This window comes from Rhopilema esculentum, chromosome 21 (genome assembly GCF_057945365.1).
Source record: "Rhopilema esculentum isolate cy_ngs chromosome 21, ASM5794536v1, whole genome shotgun sequence".
Lineage (NCBI taxonomy): Eukaryota > Metazoa > Cnidaria > Scyphozoa > Rhizostomeae > Rhizostomatidae > Rhopilema > Rhopilema esculentum.
In genome coordinates, this window is record NC_142835.1 from 2,831,834 (window position 1) to 2,846,485 (window position 14,652).

The 14,652-nt window shown below is 40.6% G+C and overlaps 1 protein-coding gene across 1 annotated transcript in view; it reads right to left on the bottom strand.

Annotated features, from left to right (window-relative positions):
• Window positions 1-11,044: 11,044 nt before the first annotated feature.
• Window positions 11,045-14,652, bottom strand: part of LOC135684933 (coiled-coil domain-containing protein 39) — a 33,614-nt gene continuing 30,006 nt past the window's right edge. The window contains exons 21-24 of the mRNA XM_065200641.2: window positions 13,983-14,255; window positions 13,479-13,805; window positions 12,188-12,291; window positions 11,045-11,327 (exon numbers count right to left, since the gene is read on the bottom strand). Of these exons, the coding sequence (XP_065056713.1) occupies window positions 11,185-11,327; window positions 12,188-12,291; window positions 13,479-13,805; window positions 13,983-14,255 (847 nt within the window). The 3' untranslated portion in view covers window positions 11,045-11,184. The remainder of the gene's footprint in view (window positions 11,328-12,187; window positions 12,292-13,478; window positions 13,806-13,982; window positions 14,256-14,652) is intronic.

Consider the following 14,652-nt stretch of genomic DNA (forward strand, 5'->3'; position numbering starts at 1 on the left):
GCTTGGGTCAGGGTAGGCCATAATTGGTGGACTAATCAAGTGTTTGATCAACTCTTGCAGTGCTGTCTGATGTTCTTCTGTCCATTCTACTTTTGATGATGATGACACTTGCCCATTGTGATTCTTTCTGTCTCTTCTCTGATATTGGCTTTTGACTTGGCTTTCATTAGAAGTAAGTAGCTCATATAGTGAACTTGCAATTATTGAGAATCTTGGTATGAAACGACGATAATAGCTAAGCAAACCTAATAGGTGTCTGACTTCACCAACTGTCTTTGGTATTCTATCTTGCAAAGATGTCACTGCTTTGATGTTGTCTGGATCCATTATATAGCCTTTATCGGACACAATGCGCCCCAGAAACTTGACTTGCTTCTTGAAAAATGAACATTTACTTGGTTTCAATTTGATGCCATGTTGGTGTAAGCGTTGCAATACTTGGCGGACATGTTCTACGTGTTCCTCAAAAGTTTTGCTATACACAATGATATCATCGAGGTATGGAAGGCAGGTTCTATCTCTTAGATCACTTAAACTTTGTTCCATGAACCTCTGGAAGGCAGCAGGCGCATTAGTAAGTCCGAAGGGAATCCGTTCCCACTCAAAGAGTCCCCACGGTGTCACAAATGCTGTTGCCGGTTGACTTTCTCGTCCAACAAACCCCTGGTGGTAAGCTTTACCTTGATCCAGGGTGCTGAACCAGCGATTTCCACCAAGACTGTCAAGGGCTTCCTGTACTCTCGGCAATGGGTGCATGTCCCTGACAGTTTTCTGGTTCAACGCTCTGTAATCAACGCATAAACGCAGTGTCCCATCTTTCTTGCGAACACAAACACAGGGTGACGAATATGGCGATTTTGATGGCTTGATAAAATTTCTGTTCAGCATGTCTTCAATGTACTGTTTTACTTCTCCATACAGTGGACGTGGTATTGAAGCATAGCTCTTCTGAATCGGCTGTGGGTCTGTCAGTGTGATGTCAAGTTGTAAGCCTGGAGCACATCCAATATCGCTATCACCTGCTGAGAATGATTGAATTTCTTCACGAAGCATTTTCTTTACAATTTCTGTTTCACCATGTGTCAGACCACTAAAGTCAATTTTTGACAAGATACTGTCTGCATCCTTCTGCAGGACTGTCTCCATTACGCAGTTTTTTAATGTTCCTTTATGCTTGTCCATGGTTTCACTATCAGTTTTAGGACGAATCAATGCAGGCGTAACTGATCTGATCATTTCTAACTTTCCCATTGGTGTTCTCCCTGGCAGCATAATGTCATGATTTGTCTTGTTTACCACTTGCAGCTTCAATATATGTGAAGTTCCTTTCTTCAGTGTCAAAACTGACTCTGTCACACTTAGTCCTGATGGTAACATAGAAGGTAAACTTGGCTCAAAAATCATTGGGGTGTGTCTCTCCAGGTAGCTTGTATTTGCTCTGCAAGGAACATCAATTGTTGTGTTCTTCTGAATAACAAAGTCTTTCTTAGTTGTTTTGACATCACAAACCTCATTTTGAGTTTGAGAGTTATACACTAGGTGAATTAATGCAGATGCTTTGTGGTCCGACATGTTTGTGAAGCTTCTCTGAATACTACTCAAAACTGCCTCCTTTCCAACAGAGTCTTCACTGTTACCACAAATAATCTCCTCAATCACATTATATCCAATAATTGGCCTCTCTATTGTTTCTGCTGTTACAAGAAAAGGTACCTGAATAGTCTGATTTTTCCCCTTGTTGTTGATTAGCTGAAAGCTGAGTTCTGTCCAGCCTTTATATGGAAGAATATCCCCACTTGCTGTTACAAGATTCAAACATGCACCATCTCCTAAAAATTCTGATATGTCCCTGATAGGTCTGTCAGAAAAACAATTGTTAATCAGTTCAGAAGAAATTAATGAAACCTGTGAACCTGTGTCCCAAAGAGCCTCAATTTGAGTCCCGTTTAATGTGCACTGCACATGACACCTGCTACCAACTAACTTTGAAATTCTACCTTGAACCTTTGGAGTAATATGGCAAGGAAAAATATTTGGGTCTTGTCCATCACCAAGCCCCCTATCAGACAATGTTGAGTTCTCAGCCAACTCCTTAATTGCTAGGCACAATATTTTATGTTCATGCCATTGTTTCTTCTGACATTCTACACTACAATATCTAACAGACTGACAGCCACCACACTGTGGAAACTTCTTGTTATTATTTTCTGGAAGACGACAGTTATTACAAAAAAAATGGGGTTCAACTTTCGAGGCTAACGACCACCCCTTCTCGGAAGCCTCCCTCCGTTTCCCGGTTTTCTGTTCCTACAGCCACGGAAATAATGGTCAGGGCTACCACAATAACTGCAATGATCACAATCGGTTTTGCCTGTTTTCCTGCAAGATTCACATGTTGGTCTAGACAAGCTGCTTTTTTGTTGTTCTTTTGCATAATTTGCTGTTTTCATTTCTGCAAGTTCAGTTTTTAGAGCTGCCACTTCACACTTGATCTGCTGAACAGCTGCCAAAATTTTGTCATTTTTTTCTGAAATTTTGGCTTGTTTCTGGGGATTTTTTTCCACAATTGAAATTTCATTTACTTTGGATGCTTTGTTTTGGAGTCCAAACTTTTTCTTTCTTTCAGACTCAGCCAATACAGCTAATTGCATTTGGTTAATCAGTTCCTCATCATCAACATTTGAATTTTGCAGGTATGGCCTTATGCGCCCACGAATAGCATCACTCAACAGACCTGTCTCCACTGATTGCCGAAAAAGGCCTGTGACCAAAACTGGACTATACTTAAGGTCATTTTCAGACTCTTCCCTGCATGCAAAAATAATTTTCTGTCTGCAGTCCATTGCACGTATCAAAAAGTTAACTGGGTCTTCCTTGGGCTCCTGTGACATTGTAAGCAATTCTTGATATAGATCTGTTGCACTACCCTCTTTATAATGGGATCTCAAAATTTTCCTCAACCTTGCAAGGGATATTTGCCCTGAACCTTCTAAATAGCTTCTTATTTGTAGACCAGGAGAGATAGAATTTATTATTGCATTCACTACTTCCCCCTCAGAATATCCTCTGTCCAACCCAACTTCAACTTGCCTTATTAGGGATACATAAGACAATTTTTCCCTTTGACCCACCTCCCCAATCTGACCTATAATCTTAAATTCCCTTCTAAACATGCTAGTCTGCATGGTCAGATTATCAGGCTGGGTAGTGTGTGTTGTCTTATTTCTTGTGTTATCCCCCTCTGCACCTTCTGCACACCCTGGGACTGTAGATGTTTCTTCTACTTCATCCCCTTCCAAGGGAGGGGGTGACAACTCACCAAATTTCTTTAATTCATTAAGAAGGGCTTCAAATTCTTGTTGGGTTGATTTTTCAAAGTTTTCTTCATAAACTGCAGACAATAATTTAACGAGCTTTAATCGACTCTTACCAACAACATCTTTCTTCGGCGCTTTTAATTTGTCTGCAAGTACTTTCAATTTCTCCAATTCCAGCAAATACAATATTCCCTCAGCCTGCAACAATAATTCCTCCATCTCTGCCATCCTTGTACTAAATCTTCCTCACGGGGTGCCAAAATATGTAAGACACTCGGTTTAACAAAACGCAGAACTTTCGACATCAATTTTCATTCATCTTTTTGGCATAGGCCATCCACTTTTACATAAACACGCGGTCGCGTGAAAACGAGGCAAATAGATTACGTAATCCCTAAAAAGAGTTCCTTATTGGGAGGGGTTTGAAACAACTTAAATTTACCATCTAATAATATAAAATATATCATTGTTCTTACAATCCAACAGGTGTACACTACTTTGTTTGTTCATAATGCTTTGAATAAACTTGTTTATTCATAACGCAATGCGCTTACAAACAGTGTAGCAAATTTATAAAGAAAATGATAGGAGACATCGAAGAAACTATTTTGAAATCTTCCAAGGAAGTCCCTTCCAGCGTACTGTACCAGGTCATATATTTTTGTTTGCTGATTCGAAGGTTTTCTTAAATTGTTTAAATCTCTCTTTCAAGTGCTTATTTTCTTTTTCCAGTCGCTAAAGTCTCAAAGTCGCTATTGTTTGATCATCATATTCTTTGTTGATTAACTCGATAGATTTTTTTAAGGTAGAAAATTTTTGATTACGTTTTTCCTGTGCTGCTTTAAGACGTCATGGAAAATTGTTTGTATCTCATCTAGGCGACCTTCCATACCTTTCCCAATTGTAAACCTGACGACAAAATTAACTTAAAACATAGTATTGGCCCTAGAATAAACTGAAAAGAAGTTGAGTAATTGAGATATATTCTAACGAGCATGCCGAAAAATGCCGCAAAAAATGCGGGAAATGCCGAAAGAGTCATAATTTCAGACGAAAGAAAAGGCTGACATAAGCACAAAGATGACCTTGAGAATGGTAGTCAAAGAAAAAAATGTTTGCCAAAAATCTAGTAATACGGCTCTTGGCGATTCTTTGCTACAAAATCTTTAAACGAAACATATAAATGATGATGTAAAAAATGCGCGATGTTACATTAAATCGTTCCCTAGATCGAAAGTTGAAAATAGGAAATCTTTTTTGCAGCCAACAATTGATCTAAAACCCAACGGTTTTTTTTATTTACTAATAACCATTTAATTACGACATCCATTCAGTATCAATTATACAAATCTTAATCACAAATAAAAGTTAATTAATACGGTTGATGATTTAAATAAACAGATATAAAAACCAGTACTGCTCTTCCATGGATTCGTGCGGAAATGTATTTCTTCAGCTTAGGAAACGACTTTTTAGCCCATTCTTCAACAGGGTTATTATATCGGACTCTCTTATGTGTTTTGGGATAGAATTCCAGGTTTTTAGACCAGTGTTATTAAAACTTTTTCTAGTGAAGTCTAAATTTAGCCTTGGGATTTGGAGATCAGTCTTGTTTCTTGTACCATACTTGCTTATCGTGGATCTTTCAGCAAATTTATCGTGCAGACGCTTAGGACATATCTTGTTAATTATTTTGAACATCTGAACCGACAAGTCGAGTTGAAACATCTGATCGATGTTAAATGTTGGTCGAATCAAAGAGTCCTTTATTTTAGATGCTTCAATAATGTCAAATGCCCGATTTGGCATTCTCTGAAGGGCTGATATTTTAGCGTTCGACAAGCTCCCCCAGACTACGTCAGCATAATGAATATGACTCTCAACAGGCCCTGAATATGACTCTCAAGAAGTCTCGGGATGAACGATTGTAAATTGTCGGGTATTCCTGGATTATATCCATCAGTTCAAAATCGTTCTCCTGGTTTTCTTGCGCCATCTTGAATGAAAAGCTAAACTAAAACGTGACTCGAAGCACAGAATTCGAACTCCTTCATCAATACGAGACTATCAGTCAATTTTCTATCGTATTTCGCGGAATTCTGGTTTTCATATATTTCACTGATCGTAATTCGTCGGAATTCATCCCATTTCATCAGAAGAAACAAATTTTTTTTGATTCCTTGGGATGAATTGCGACGAATTAGGATGAATTACGATCAATTAGGGCATGCGGTTTTCATACATTTTGGCTGGTTTTCATAAATCGGAAATGATCCTAATTGATTGTAGACCTTAAATTCCGACGAAATGCGATGAAATACGACATATGAAAACCAGCCTTAAAATAGTTGAGCAGAATGAGCTTCGATTGGTTTAAATTAAGATTTGAATCCACGTCATCTTAAGTTATGGGATATCATGAATATAAAGATCGTTGGACACCAGTGAAGAGTGAAATGTTGAAAGCGGTTATGGAGCCAAAAAACAAAACAGACAAAATTTGCTGTTGCTGTCATGGAAAATGACTTTTTGGTCGGACATCTACCAAAAGGAAAAACAGGAAGATTTGCAAGAATGGTTTTCTACTTCCTACGAGCCTGTGACTCAAAACTCTTGCTCCGTCGGAATTGTTGGACAAGCGATCAATCAAGGAGATGGAAAAGGAATGAAGGTGCCCTTCAAGTTATATTTCACGGCTGAGGATAGTTTTATAAACATTTTGAAAGAACAGCTTGCAAAGGCTCTATGAAAATACAATAAATATATATGTAATGTAAATATATTTAGTTACCTTAAATAGTTTTGAAACTGGCATTGAATCGTTTCTTACATCGACTCACCCATCCATCAGAAGCATGAAAGTCATTGAGTTCTAATGGTTTCGCGAACTCTAGAGCTTTTTCTTTAAATATACTACAGCCGAAAGGAATATTGCTGTATCTTGCAGTTTTCTTCAGCTTCCTCTTTTACCCAGAGTGAAACTGTGTTTTTAGCAACACCAAATTTCTTTGCTGTAGCTATGCAGCTTTGGCCTGCATCAATATCTTTTAAAGCCTTGAATTTGTTGACTATACTTAAACAGGCAAGCCTTCGTTTCGAAGACTGCACAGCTGCCATTTTTTAAATGTGACTGCTGATATCAATCGAATGTTCGCAAGAATTTTCGAATAAAGAATGTATTGATTAAAACGATTCGAACGTACTTAAGATAATTTTTTTGGAAAAGTTCCACTTATGTGACTAACTATTGCTCATGGGACCAAAAAAAATTGGTTCCACTTTTCGAAAGTTCCACTTATCGAGGGCTCCACTTATCCAAATAAAATAAGAGATGTTTGTTAATGCAAATCCGGGGAACGGGAGAAATTGGTTCCACTAAACGAAAGTTCCACTTATCCGGGGTTCCACTTATCCGAATAAAATAAGAAATGTTTGTTAATGCAAATCCGAGGAACGGGAGAAATTGGTCCCACTAAACGAAAGTTCCACTTATCCGGGGTTCCACTTATCCGAATAAAATAAGAGATGTTTGTTAATGCAAACCCGGGGAACAGGAGAAATTGGTCCCACTAAACGAAAGTTCCACTTATCCGGGGTTCCACTTATCCGAATAAAATAAGAGATGTTTGTTAATGCAAATCCGAGGAACGGGAGAAATTGGTTCCACTAAACAAAAATTCCACTTATCCGGGGTTCCACTTATCGAGAGCAGACTCTATTACCCCGAGATCGTTTTTGTATCGTTAATAAGCATCGTTTTCGTATTCATGTTTGGGAGGGGATTTGACGCTGCAAAACAAATTACTGAGAAGATCATTGGCCTGGGGCGAAACTGGGTTAGTTTTGTTTACACTTCAAAAATCTAGCCTGGGTTAGTTTTAACCTGGGGCGAACCCAGGTTAGTTCGTGTAATGTAAACAAGGTTTACCTTTAAAGTGCCATCAGTAAAATTCCGGTTTCTTCGGACTCACAATTCCTCTACATACAGCTACAAAATAGCTTTTTGTACCCAAGGAACCAATCGAATGATTCCTGTGTCTCAAAATCAAATTGTTTACCAATTTTCGAGTTTCGACAGGATATAGTTACAAGAGGAAGAGGAATTTGAAAAATCTGAGACACGCTTTTGTAGCCTAGCCTGGTGATCATATGTCGGCGATCTTCGCCGATGAGGCCTTGCGATGCTTGCGAAAAATGAGAACATCAGTTAGTGTAAGTCGCAGAGCAGATCCTCGACGATCATCGACGATGAACTAAGTTTGTTTCTTGCGATCGTCGGCGATGATCGCCGACGGGAAAGTTTATATGAGAACATTATCTGGGTCCATCGGCGATCATGTCTAGCTTCCAGCCTACCTCTATTGCCACACTTGCGCCTAGCATAATGGCTGAATAGGACGGTTTGTCCCAAGGAAACGCTGTATCAGTTTGGAAATTTATCGAAGGATTATAAAATCTAAACCAATTTACGATCAATCATGTAAATGCTTTCAGGACAGGAAGGTATAAGCTAATTGCTGGAAGAAAATTGCAAAATCTACGGGATGCTAAACGAGTCTTTTACAGAGGCTGAACGACGATACAGGACAATAAGAAAGGTTTTTCCAAATTTTTATTGAAAATAAGTGGAAGATCTGGTAGCGGCATCAGTCAAGCCATCCCTTTTGTTTCAGAATATGACAATATGCATAGGCTGATATTTTTATTAAGTCGAGACACGTGTTATAAGAATTGGCCAATGATATAGAAGCGCCTTCGGCGCAAAAATTAACTAAGTGAGGCTCTTTGTATGATAACAGGTGATATTACATCTGTCGTAAGTCAACATGTTAAAATATTAGTTTTTACTAATTTATTATTATGTGCAAAATAACGGCGAGTGAGAACCATCGGTAGCTGTGAAGACGAGTGTCTCATTTCTCGTTGAATTAATTCTATCCCCCAATGTCAGATTGCAGCAGTTTGCTTCTTTTTTAAGTGGCATGTTACTTTGCGCGTAAGAGTTTTATAAAATGTTGCAAGAAAAGAAAAGAAAGGTTCATCTTTTAGAAATTATAGACAGGTGTGAGGTGTGCCCCTCTTGTGCACACGCCACCACACCTATCACTATCGCCACAACATCTATCACTACCGCCACTACACCTAGTACTACCGCCACTACACCTATCACTATCGCCACTACACCTAGTACTACCGCCACTACACCTATCACTACCGCCACTACACCTATCACTACCGCCACTACACCTATCACTATCGCCACTACACCTATCACTACCGCCACTACATCTATCACTATCGCCACTACACCTAGTACTACCGCCACTACACCTATCACTACCGCCACTACACCTAGTACTACCGCCACTACACCTATCACTACCGCCACTACACCTATCACTACCGCCACTACACCTATCACTATCGCCACTACACCTATCACTACCGCCACTACACCTATCACTATCGCCACTACACCTATCACTACCGCCACTACACCTATCACTACCGCCACTACACCTAGTACTACCGCCACTACACCTATCACTATCGCCACTACACCTAGTACTACCGCCACTACACCTATCACTACCGCCACTACACCTATCACTACCGCCACTACACCTATCACTATCGCCACTACACCTATCACTACCGCCACTACATCTATCACTATCGCCACTACACCTAGTACTACCGCCACTACACCTATCACTATCGCCACTACACCTAGTACTACCGCCACTACACCTAGTACTATCGCCACTACACCTATCACTACCGCCACTACACCTAGTACTACCGCCACTACACCTATCACTATCGCCACAACATCTATCACTATCGCCACTACACCTATCACTACCGCCACTACACCTATCACTACCGCCACTACACCTATCACTACCGCCACTACACCTAGTACTACCGCCACTACACCTATCACTACCGCCACCACACCTATCACTATCGCCACAACATCTATCACTATCGCCACTACACCTAGTACTACCGCCACTACACCTATCACTACCGCCACTACACCTATCACTACCGCCACTACACCTAGTACTACCGCCACTACACCTATCACTACCGCCACCACACCTATCACTATCGCCACAACATCTATCACTATCGCCACTTCACCTATCACTACCGCCACTACACCTATCACTACCGCCACTACACCTATCACTACCGCCACTACACCTATCACTACCGCCACTACACCTAGTACTACCGCCACTACACCTATCACTACCGCCACCACACCTATCACTATCGCCACAACATCTATCACTATCGCCACTACACCTATCACTACCGCCACTACACCTATCACTACCGCCACTACACCTATCACTACCGCCACTACACCTATCACTATCGCCACAACATCTATCACTATCGCCACTACACCTAGTACTACCGCCACTACACCTATCACTATCGCCACAACATCTATCACTATCGCCACTACACCTATCACTACCGCCACTACACCTATCACTACCGCCACTACACCTATCACTACCGCCACTACACCTATCACTATCGCCACAACATCTATCACTATCGCCACTACACCTAGTACTACCGCCACTACACCTATCACTATCGCCACAACATCTATCACTATCGCCACTACACCTAGTACTACCGCCACTACACCTATCACTATCGCCACAACATCTATCACTATCGCCACTACACCTATCACTACCGCCACTACACCTATCACTACCGCCACTACACCTATCACTATCGCCACAACATCTATCACTATCGCCACTACACCTAGTACTACCGCCACTACACCTATCACTATCGCCACAACATCTATCACTATCGCCACTACACCTATCACTACCGCCACTACACCTATCACTACCGCCACTACACCTATCACTACAGCCACTACACCTATCACTATCGCCACAACATCTATCACTATCGCCACTACACCTAGTACTACCGCCACTACACCTATCACTATCGCCACAACATCTATCACTATCGCCACTACACCTATCACTACCGCCACTACACCTATCACTACCGCCACTACACCTATCACTACCGCCACTACACCTATCACTATCGCCACAACATCTATCACTATCGCCACTACACCTAGTACTACCGCCACTACACCTATCACTACCGCCACTACACCTATCACTACCGCCACTACACCTATCACTACCGCCACTACACCTATCACTACCGCCACTACACCTATCACTACCGCCACTGCACCCATCCCAGGCACAACCACCTTTTTTCAGAATTATCATATTTTTCCACGAATCCAATCAGCTATTTATTTTTTGCAAATTGACTTTGTTAAAAATACTAGGTAAAAAAGAATCATATTTCTACTTTTACTACACCGGATTTTTATATAAGAGACTTTCGAATCATTTTCACCTTCGACGTTTCTTCACTTTGTTAAATTGAGTTACTTACATTTTGGGCTGACAGAAAATTCAAACAATAGATCAACAGAAATTGAATGGTTTGCACAGGATATTCTGGTCATTACTGGAAAGAAAACGTCATTGCATCCTTATCTAAAGTGAACTCTGCAGATTTTTAGTCAATTACCATTATTGGTTGATGACATAGAGATGGTCGATAATCAAACGACAAGATGGAGACTGCGGAGGACAGTTCGAAAATACATGCATATGAAGGTTGATCAAAGAAAATAACGTAAAAAAGCTCTCTAATACTGTTTTTCATTCGAAAGCAAATCATAAGCTTGGTGCTACTTACAATTGATGCAAAACGCTTCCATTACTAAACATACTTGTTAAATTCAATTAAAACAGGCCAACTGGAGTTTTCTGAAGATAACGACTTATCTCCTGGAAGACGATAAAGAGGCACGTGACCCCCTAGATGCTTGTGATCCTGAAGAGCTTGGCCTTGAAGGCGGTTTTGAAGATGACCTTTCGCCGGATCCGGGTTTTGATTTTCGGCTTGTTGGTGTGTGAGATGCAACTACAAGAAACGAGAAGACTTTGATTAGCCGTTCACTACAAAGTTGTTTTTAAGATCAATGGCCGCCTGCTCTTGTCCTGCAGGGGGCTGTGAACAAGTGTGCTTCTTAAAAATGGCAGACAATTGTCACAGGTTAAGCTGTCCAGATAACAGGATATTGAAAAACAAACTGAACCTGCTATCTTTCTTGACAAAAAGGAGCAATTTACACCGTATTTTCTAATTTCACCAATACTCATGATAGGCTGTTATCTTAATTTTTGCCCAATCTTGAAGATCGAGTCGAAGACAGAAAAGAAGCCATTCCATAAGCTTACGCGTCGGGAATTTTCAGCTTCTAAGACAAAGCAGATAATTCGTTGGAAAGCCATTCCTTGGAGCCTTTTGTAGTCCAAAAACATATGCTATTATCCGAGTAGATTTTTGAGAGAGAGAAACAGTACCATGGGTACCAGAGCCACAAAATTCCGAACACAGAAATGGAAAACCAAGCAGAGAAGCGGGGGAGTATCTGGCGGAGATAGACGCTTATCCGCTTCCCGCTCCTGTCTTTTATATCCGCGCTCGAATTTATATGGCTCTAGTACACGGGGAAGATAAATGGAAGAATCAGCGATTGGCAGGACCCGAGAATGATTTCTAGCAAAGATAAAGGACATCTATCGTTTACGCAACGAAAAAGAGATTCTCCACAACACATAGGCTGTTTTCTTGTCCCTTAATCTGATTGGCTATCTCATAACGGCTTTGAATTCACCAAAAGGCCGGCAATACTGCGGCTCACTTCAATTAAAGCCACTTACTTGTAAGAAATTAAAAGGGAAGGAGAGCTTTATCTTACACAGAAATGTGACGCTTACCTCCTTTCGGACTACCAATGCCAGATACAGCCATTGCACCCACGTCTACTGATGCTGTTTCTAACCCTTGGCGACTTGCCGTGCTTCGAATTGTTGAAGAAGATCTATAAGCAAATGAATGAATAGTCTTTATGATGTTACAATGTATTCTTGAACTGCATGGAAAACAGAAAGTTGAGATGAGAGACAGTTACCTTACAAAATGCTAGAAGAAAGGCATGATGTTATTGTGCTACTAAGAATGTGAATTGAGATTTTGTGAACGTAGTAACGGTAAAGCGATAAATTGACTCTATTTTGATTTTAGAAAAGATTTTATAAATCGCCTCCATGTACAACGTTACAGAAGATTGGGGCGAGCAAATGTTAAAAAGCCGCTCTCAATCGATGTCGATTCTCAGGCTGCAAATGTGTTCGGCATGAAAGTTTCTAAAGATTTTCCTGCCATTTTTGAGGGAAGGAAAGTTTTTTCATCAGAAAGTAATTCTTAGAAAGGAAATCAAAGAGTTCATATTATTTATCGACATATTATTTATCATATTATATTATTTATCATATATTCAAACTCTAACAATAAAGCTAAAGCTACGGATATGTCTAAAAAACGTATGTCCAATGAAAGTGAAACACAAGCGATGCGAGCAGAATTGAACACTCGACACGAACCACGTCAGGGTATATAACGGGTATATACTTTAGGGTAGGCCTACACATTCAAAAGGTTTGTTTTGGTTTCTCTATTTCCTGATCTCAAAGAATCTTAGTGACATGCCATTTTATTCTGAATCCGATTTCGACCGCTATCGATCAAATTCGATCGACAAATGGTTTGAACTTAGACTTATTGCCTCTGTTTATGAGCCTCTGTTTCGCTACTGCCTCACTTGACGGACGCTACAGCACAACAGAGGTACCTCTGAACTTATCAATCGATCGAATTCCATCGACAGCAATCGATAGCGGTTGAGGGGAGTCCGCTTTATGCAATCTGCGCATGTGTTAAATCGATCGATTCGGCCGCTTTCGTTAAAGTGGAAATTGGGCTATTCAGGGCAAACGGGAATCCCCATAAAACGAAATTGGGGCTGTACTGACTTCATAACAGGAAGCAGTGGACAGGAAAGATACACAACGATGAAGAACAATTGAATTTGTCGAGGAATGGTCCTGTGCAAAGACATGTAAATAAGATACAAATTAAATAAATTATTATTTCACCCCGGCATACAGTGCTTCATCGGAGTGACGCAGTCTTTACATACCTCACGGAAATGTAGCAGTATCTACATACCTAACTGATGCCAGGCTTGCTCTTGAGCTTCTTGTAGATCCGGGTCTAGAACTCTGTCCAGGACCAGGTGACGGTGGCATTGGTAGACCAGCCTGCGTAAAGTACAGGTGGACGGCGGCCGCGATCTCCGGATTGTCGTGTACGACTCCACCAAGCTGCTTCATGACTGAAGTGTTAAAGTCGCGAAGCTCTCTCAGATCGATATCCTTCTCTTCTGGGAGTTGGTCCTTAGCTTTTCGTGCGCTTCTTACAGTCCGAACGAGCTTATGTAGCTGATTTTCAACACGCTCTTTTTTCCCTTCTTGATCGTCAAGTTCTTTCTGCAAGCTATAAAATGTAAATGAATGTTAAAAAATAATTTACTCTAGAGCTTCGTAACAGACTTACCTCATTCATCTCATTACAGAAATCCCTAGATAGACCGGCTAAAGCACCACCCACAACACAGTATAAAAACCAGAATTAAATGATCGAAGTGGCAGCAAATCAATGAATAAAAAATACCTGGTGACTTTGGCAGTTTTCTCTTCAAGCGCTTGAACAAGCTGCTGTTCCTCGCTGGTTAGTGTCTCCAGTGTTCTCTGCATTGATTCGAAATCATCTTGAAGCTCCTTGATTTGCCGTCTTTTGTATTTATATTTGTCCATAGATGCTCTAAGTTGCTCTTCTAACCTCTGTTTTTCCTCGTACTCTTCACTTGACTGCTCTACTTTGCTAAAACTCTTTCTGTATGACTCATTCTTGCTACTCATCAGTCGCAATGTATTTTCAAGGGCTCTACAAAAAGCCACTGATAAGTATGATGGATGGATGGAAGTTGTTTAAGGTAACTATGCCGGTTCTACTCACAGTCTAAAAGCTGTAGACCCCAAAAATAAGTGGCGGAGATGTCTAGACATGAGTCATAAAATGCAACAGAAATTTCTGCACTGAATAAAGATCATTGCACAATCAAACATACTGCACAATTGATATTTAACTATGAAAAGGATTTTGTTAATCTATTGTCTCGAAACTCTGATTTAGTGGAACTGGAAGCTAGGCCAGGGCTAGCGAATTATAGTCAAACAATAATCTAAGATATTAAATGGTACTGCGCTGTTTGCTTCGGATGATCATTGAAAAATCACCGGAATAAGGGGGAAGGGGGGGGGAGAACATCTATAGGAAGAAC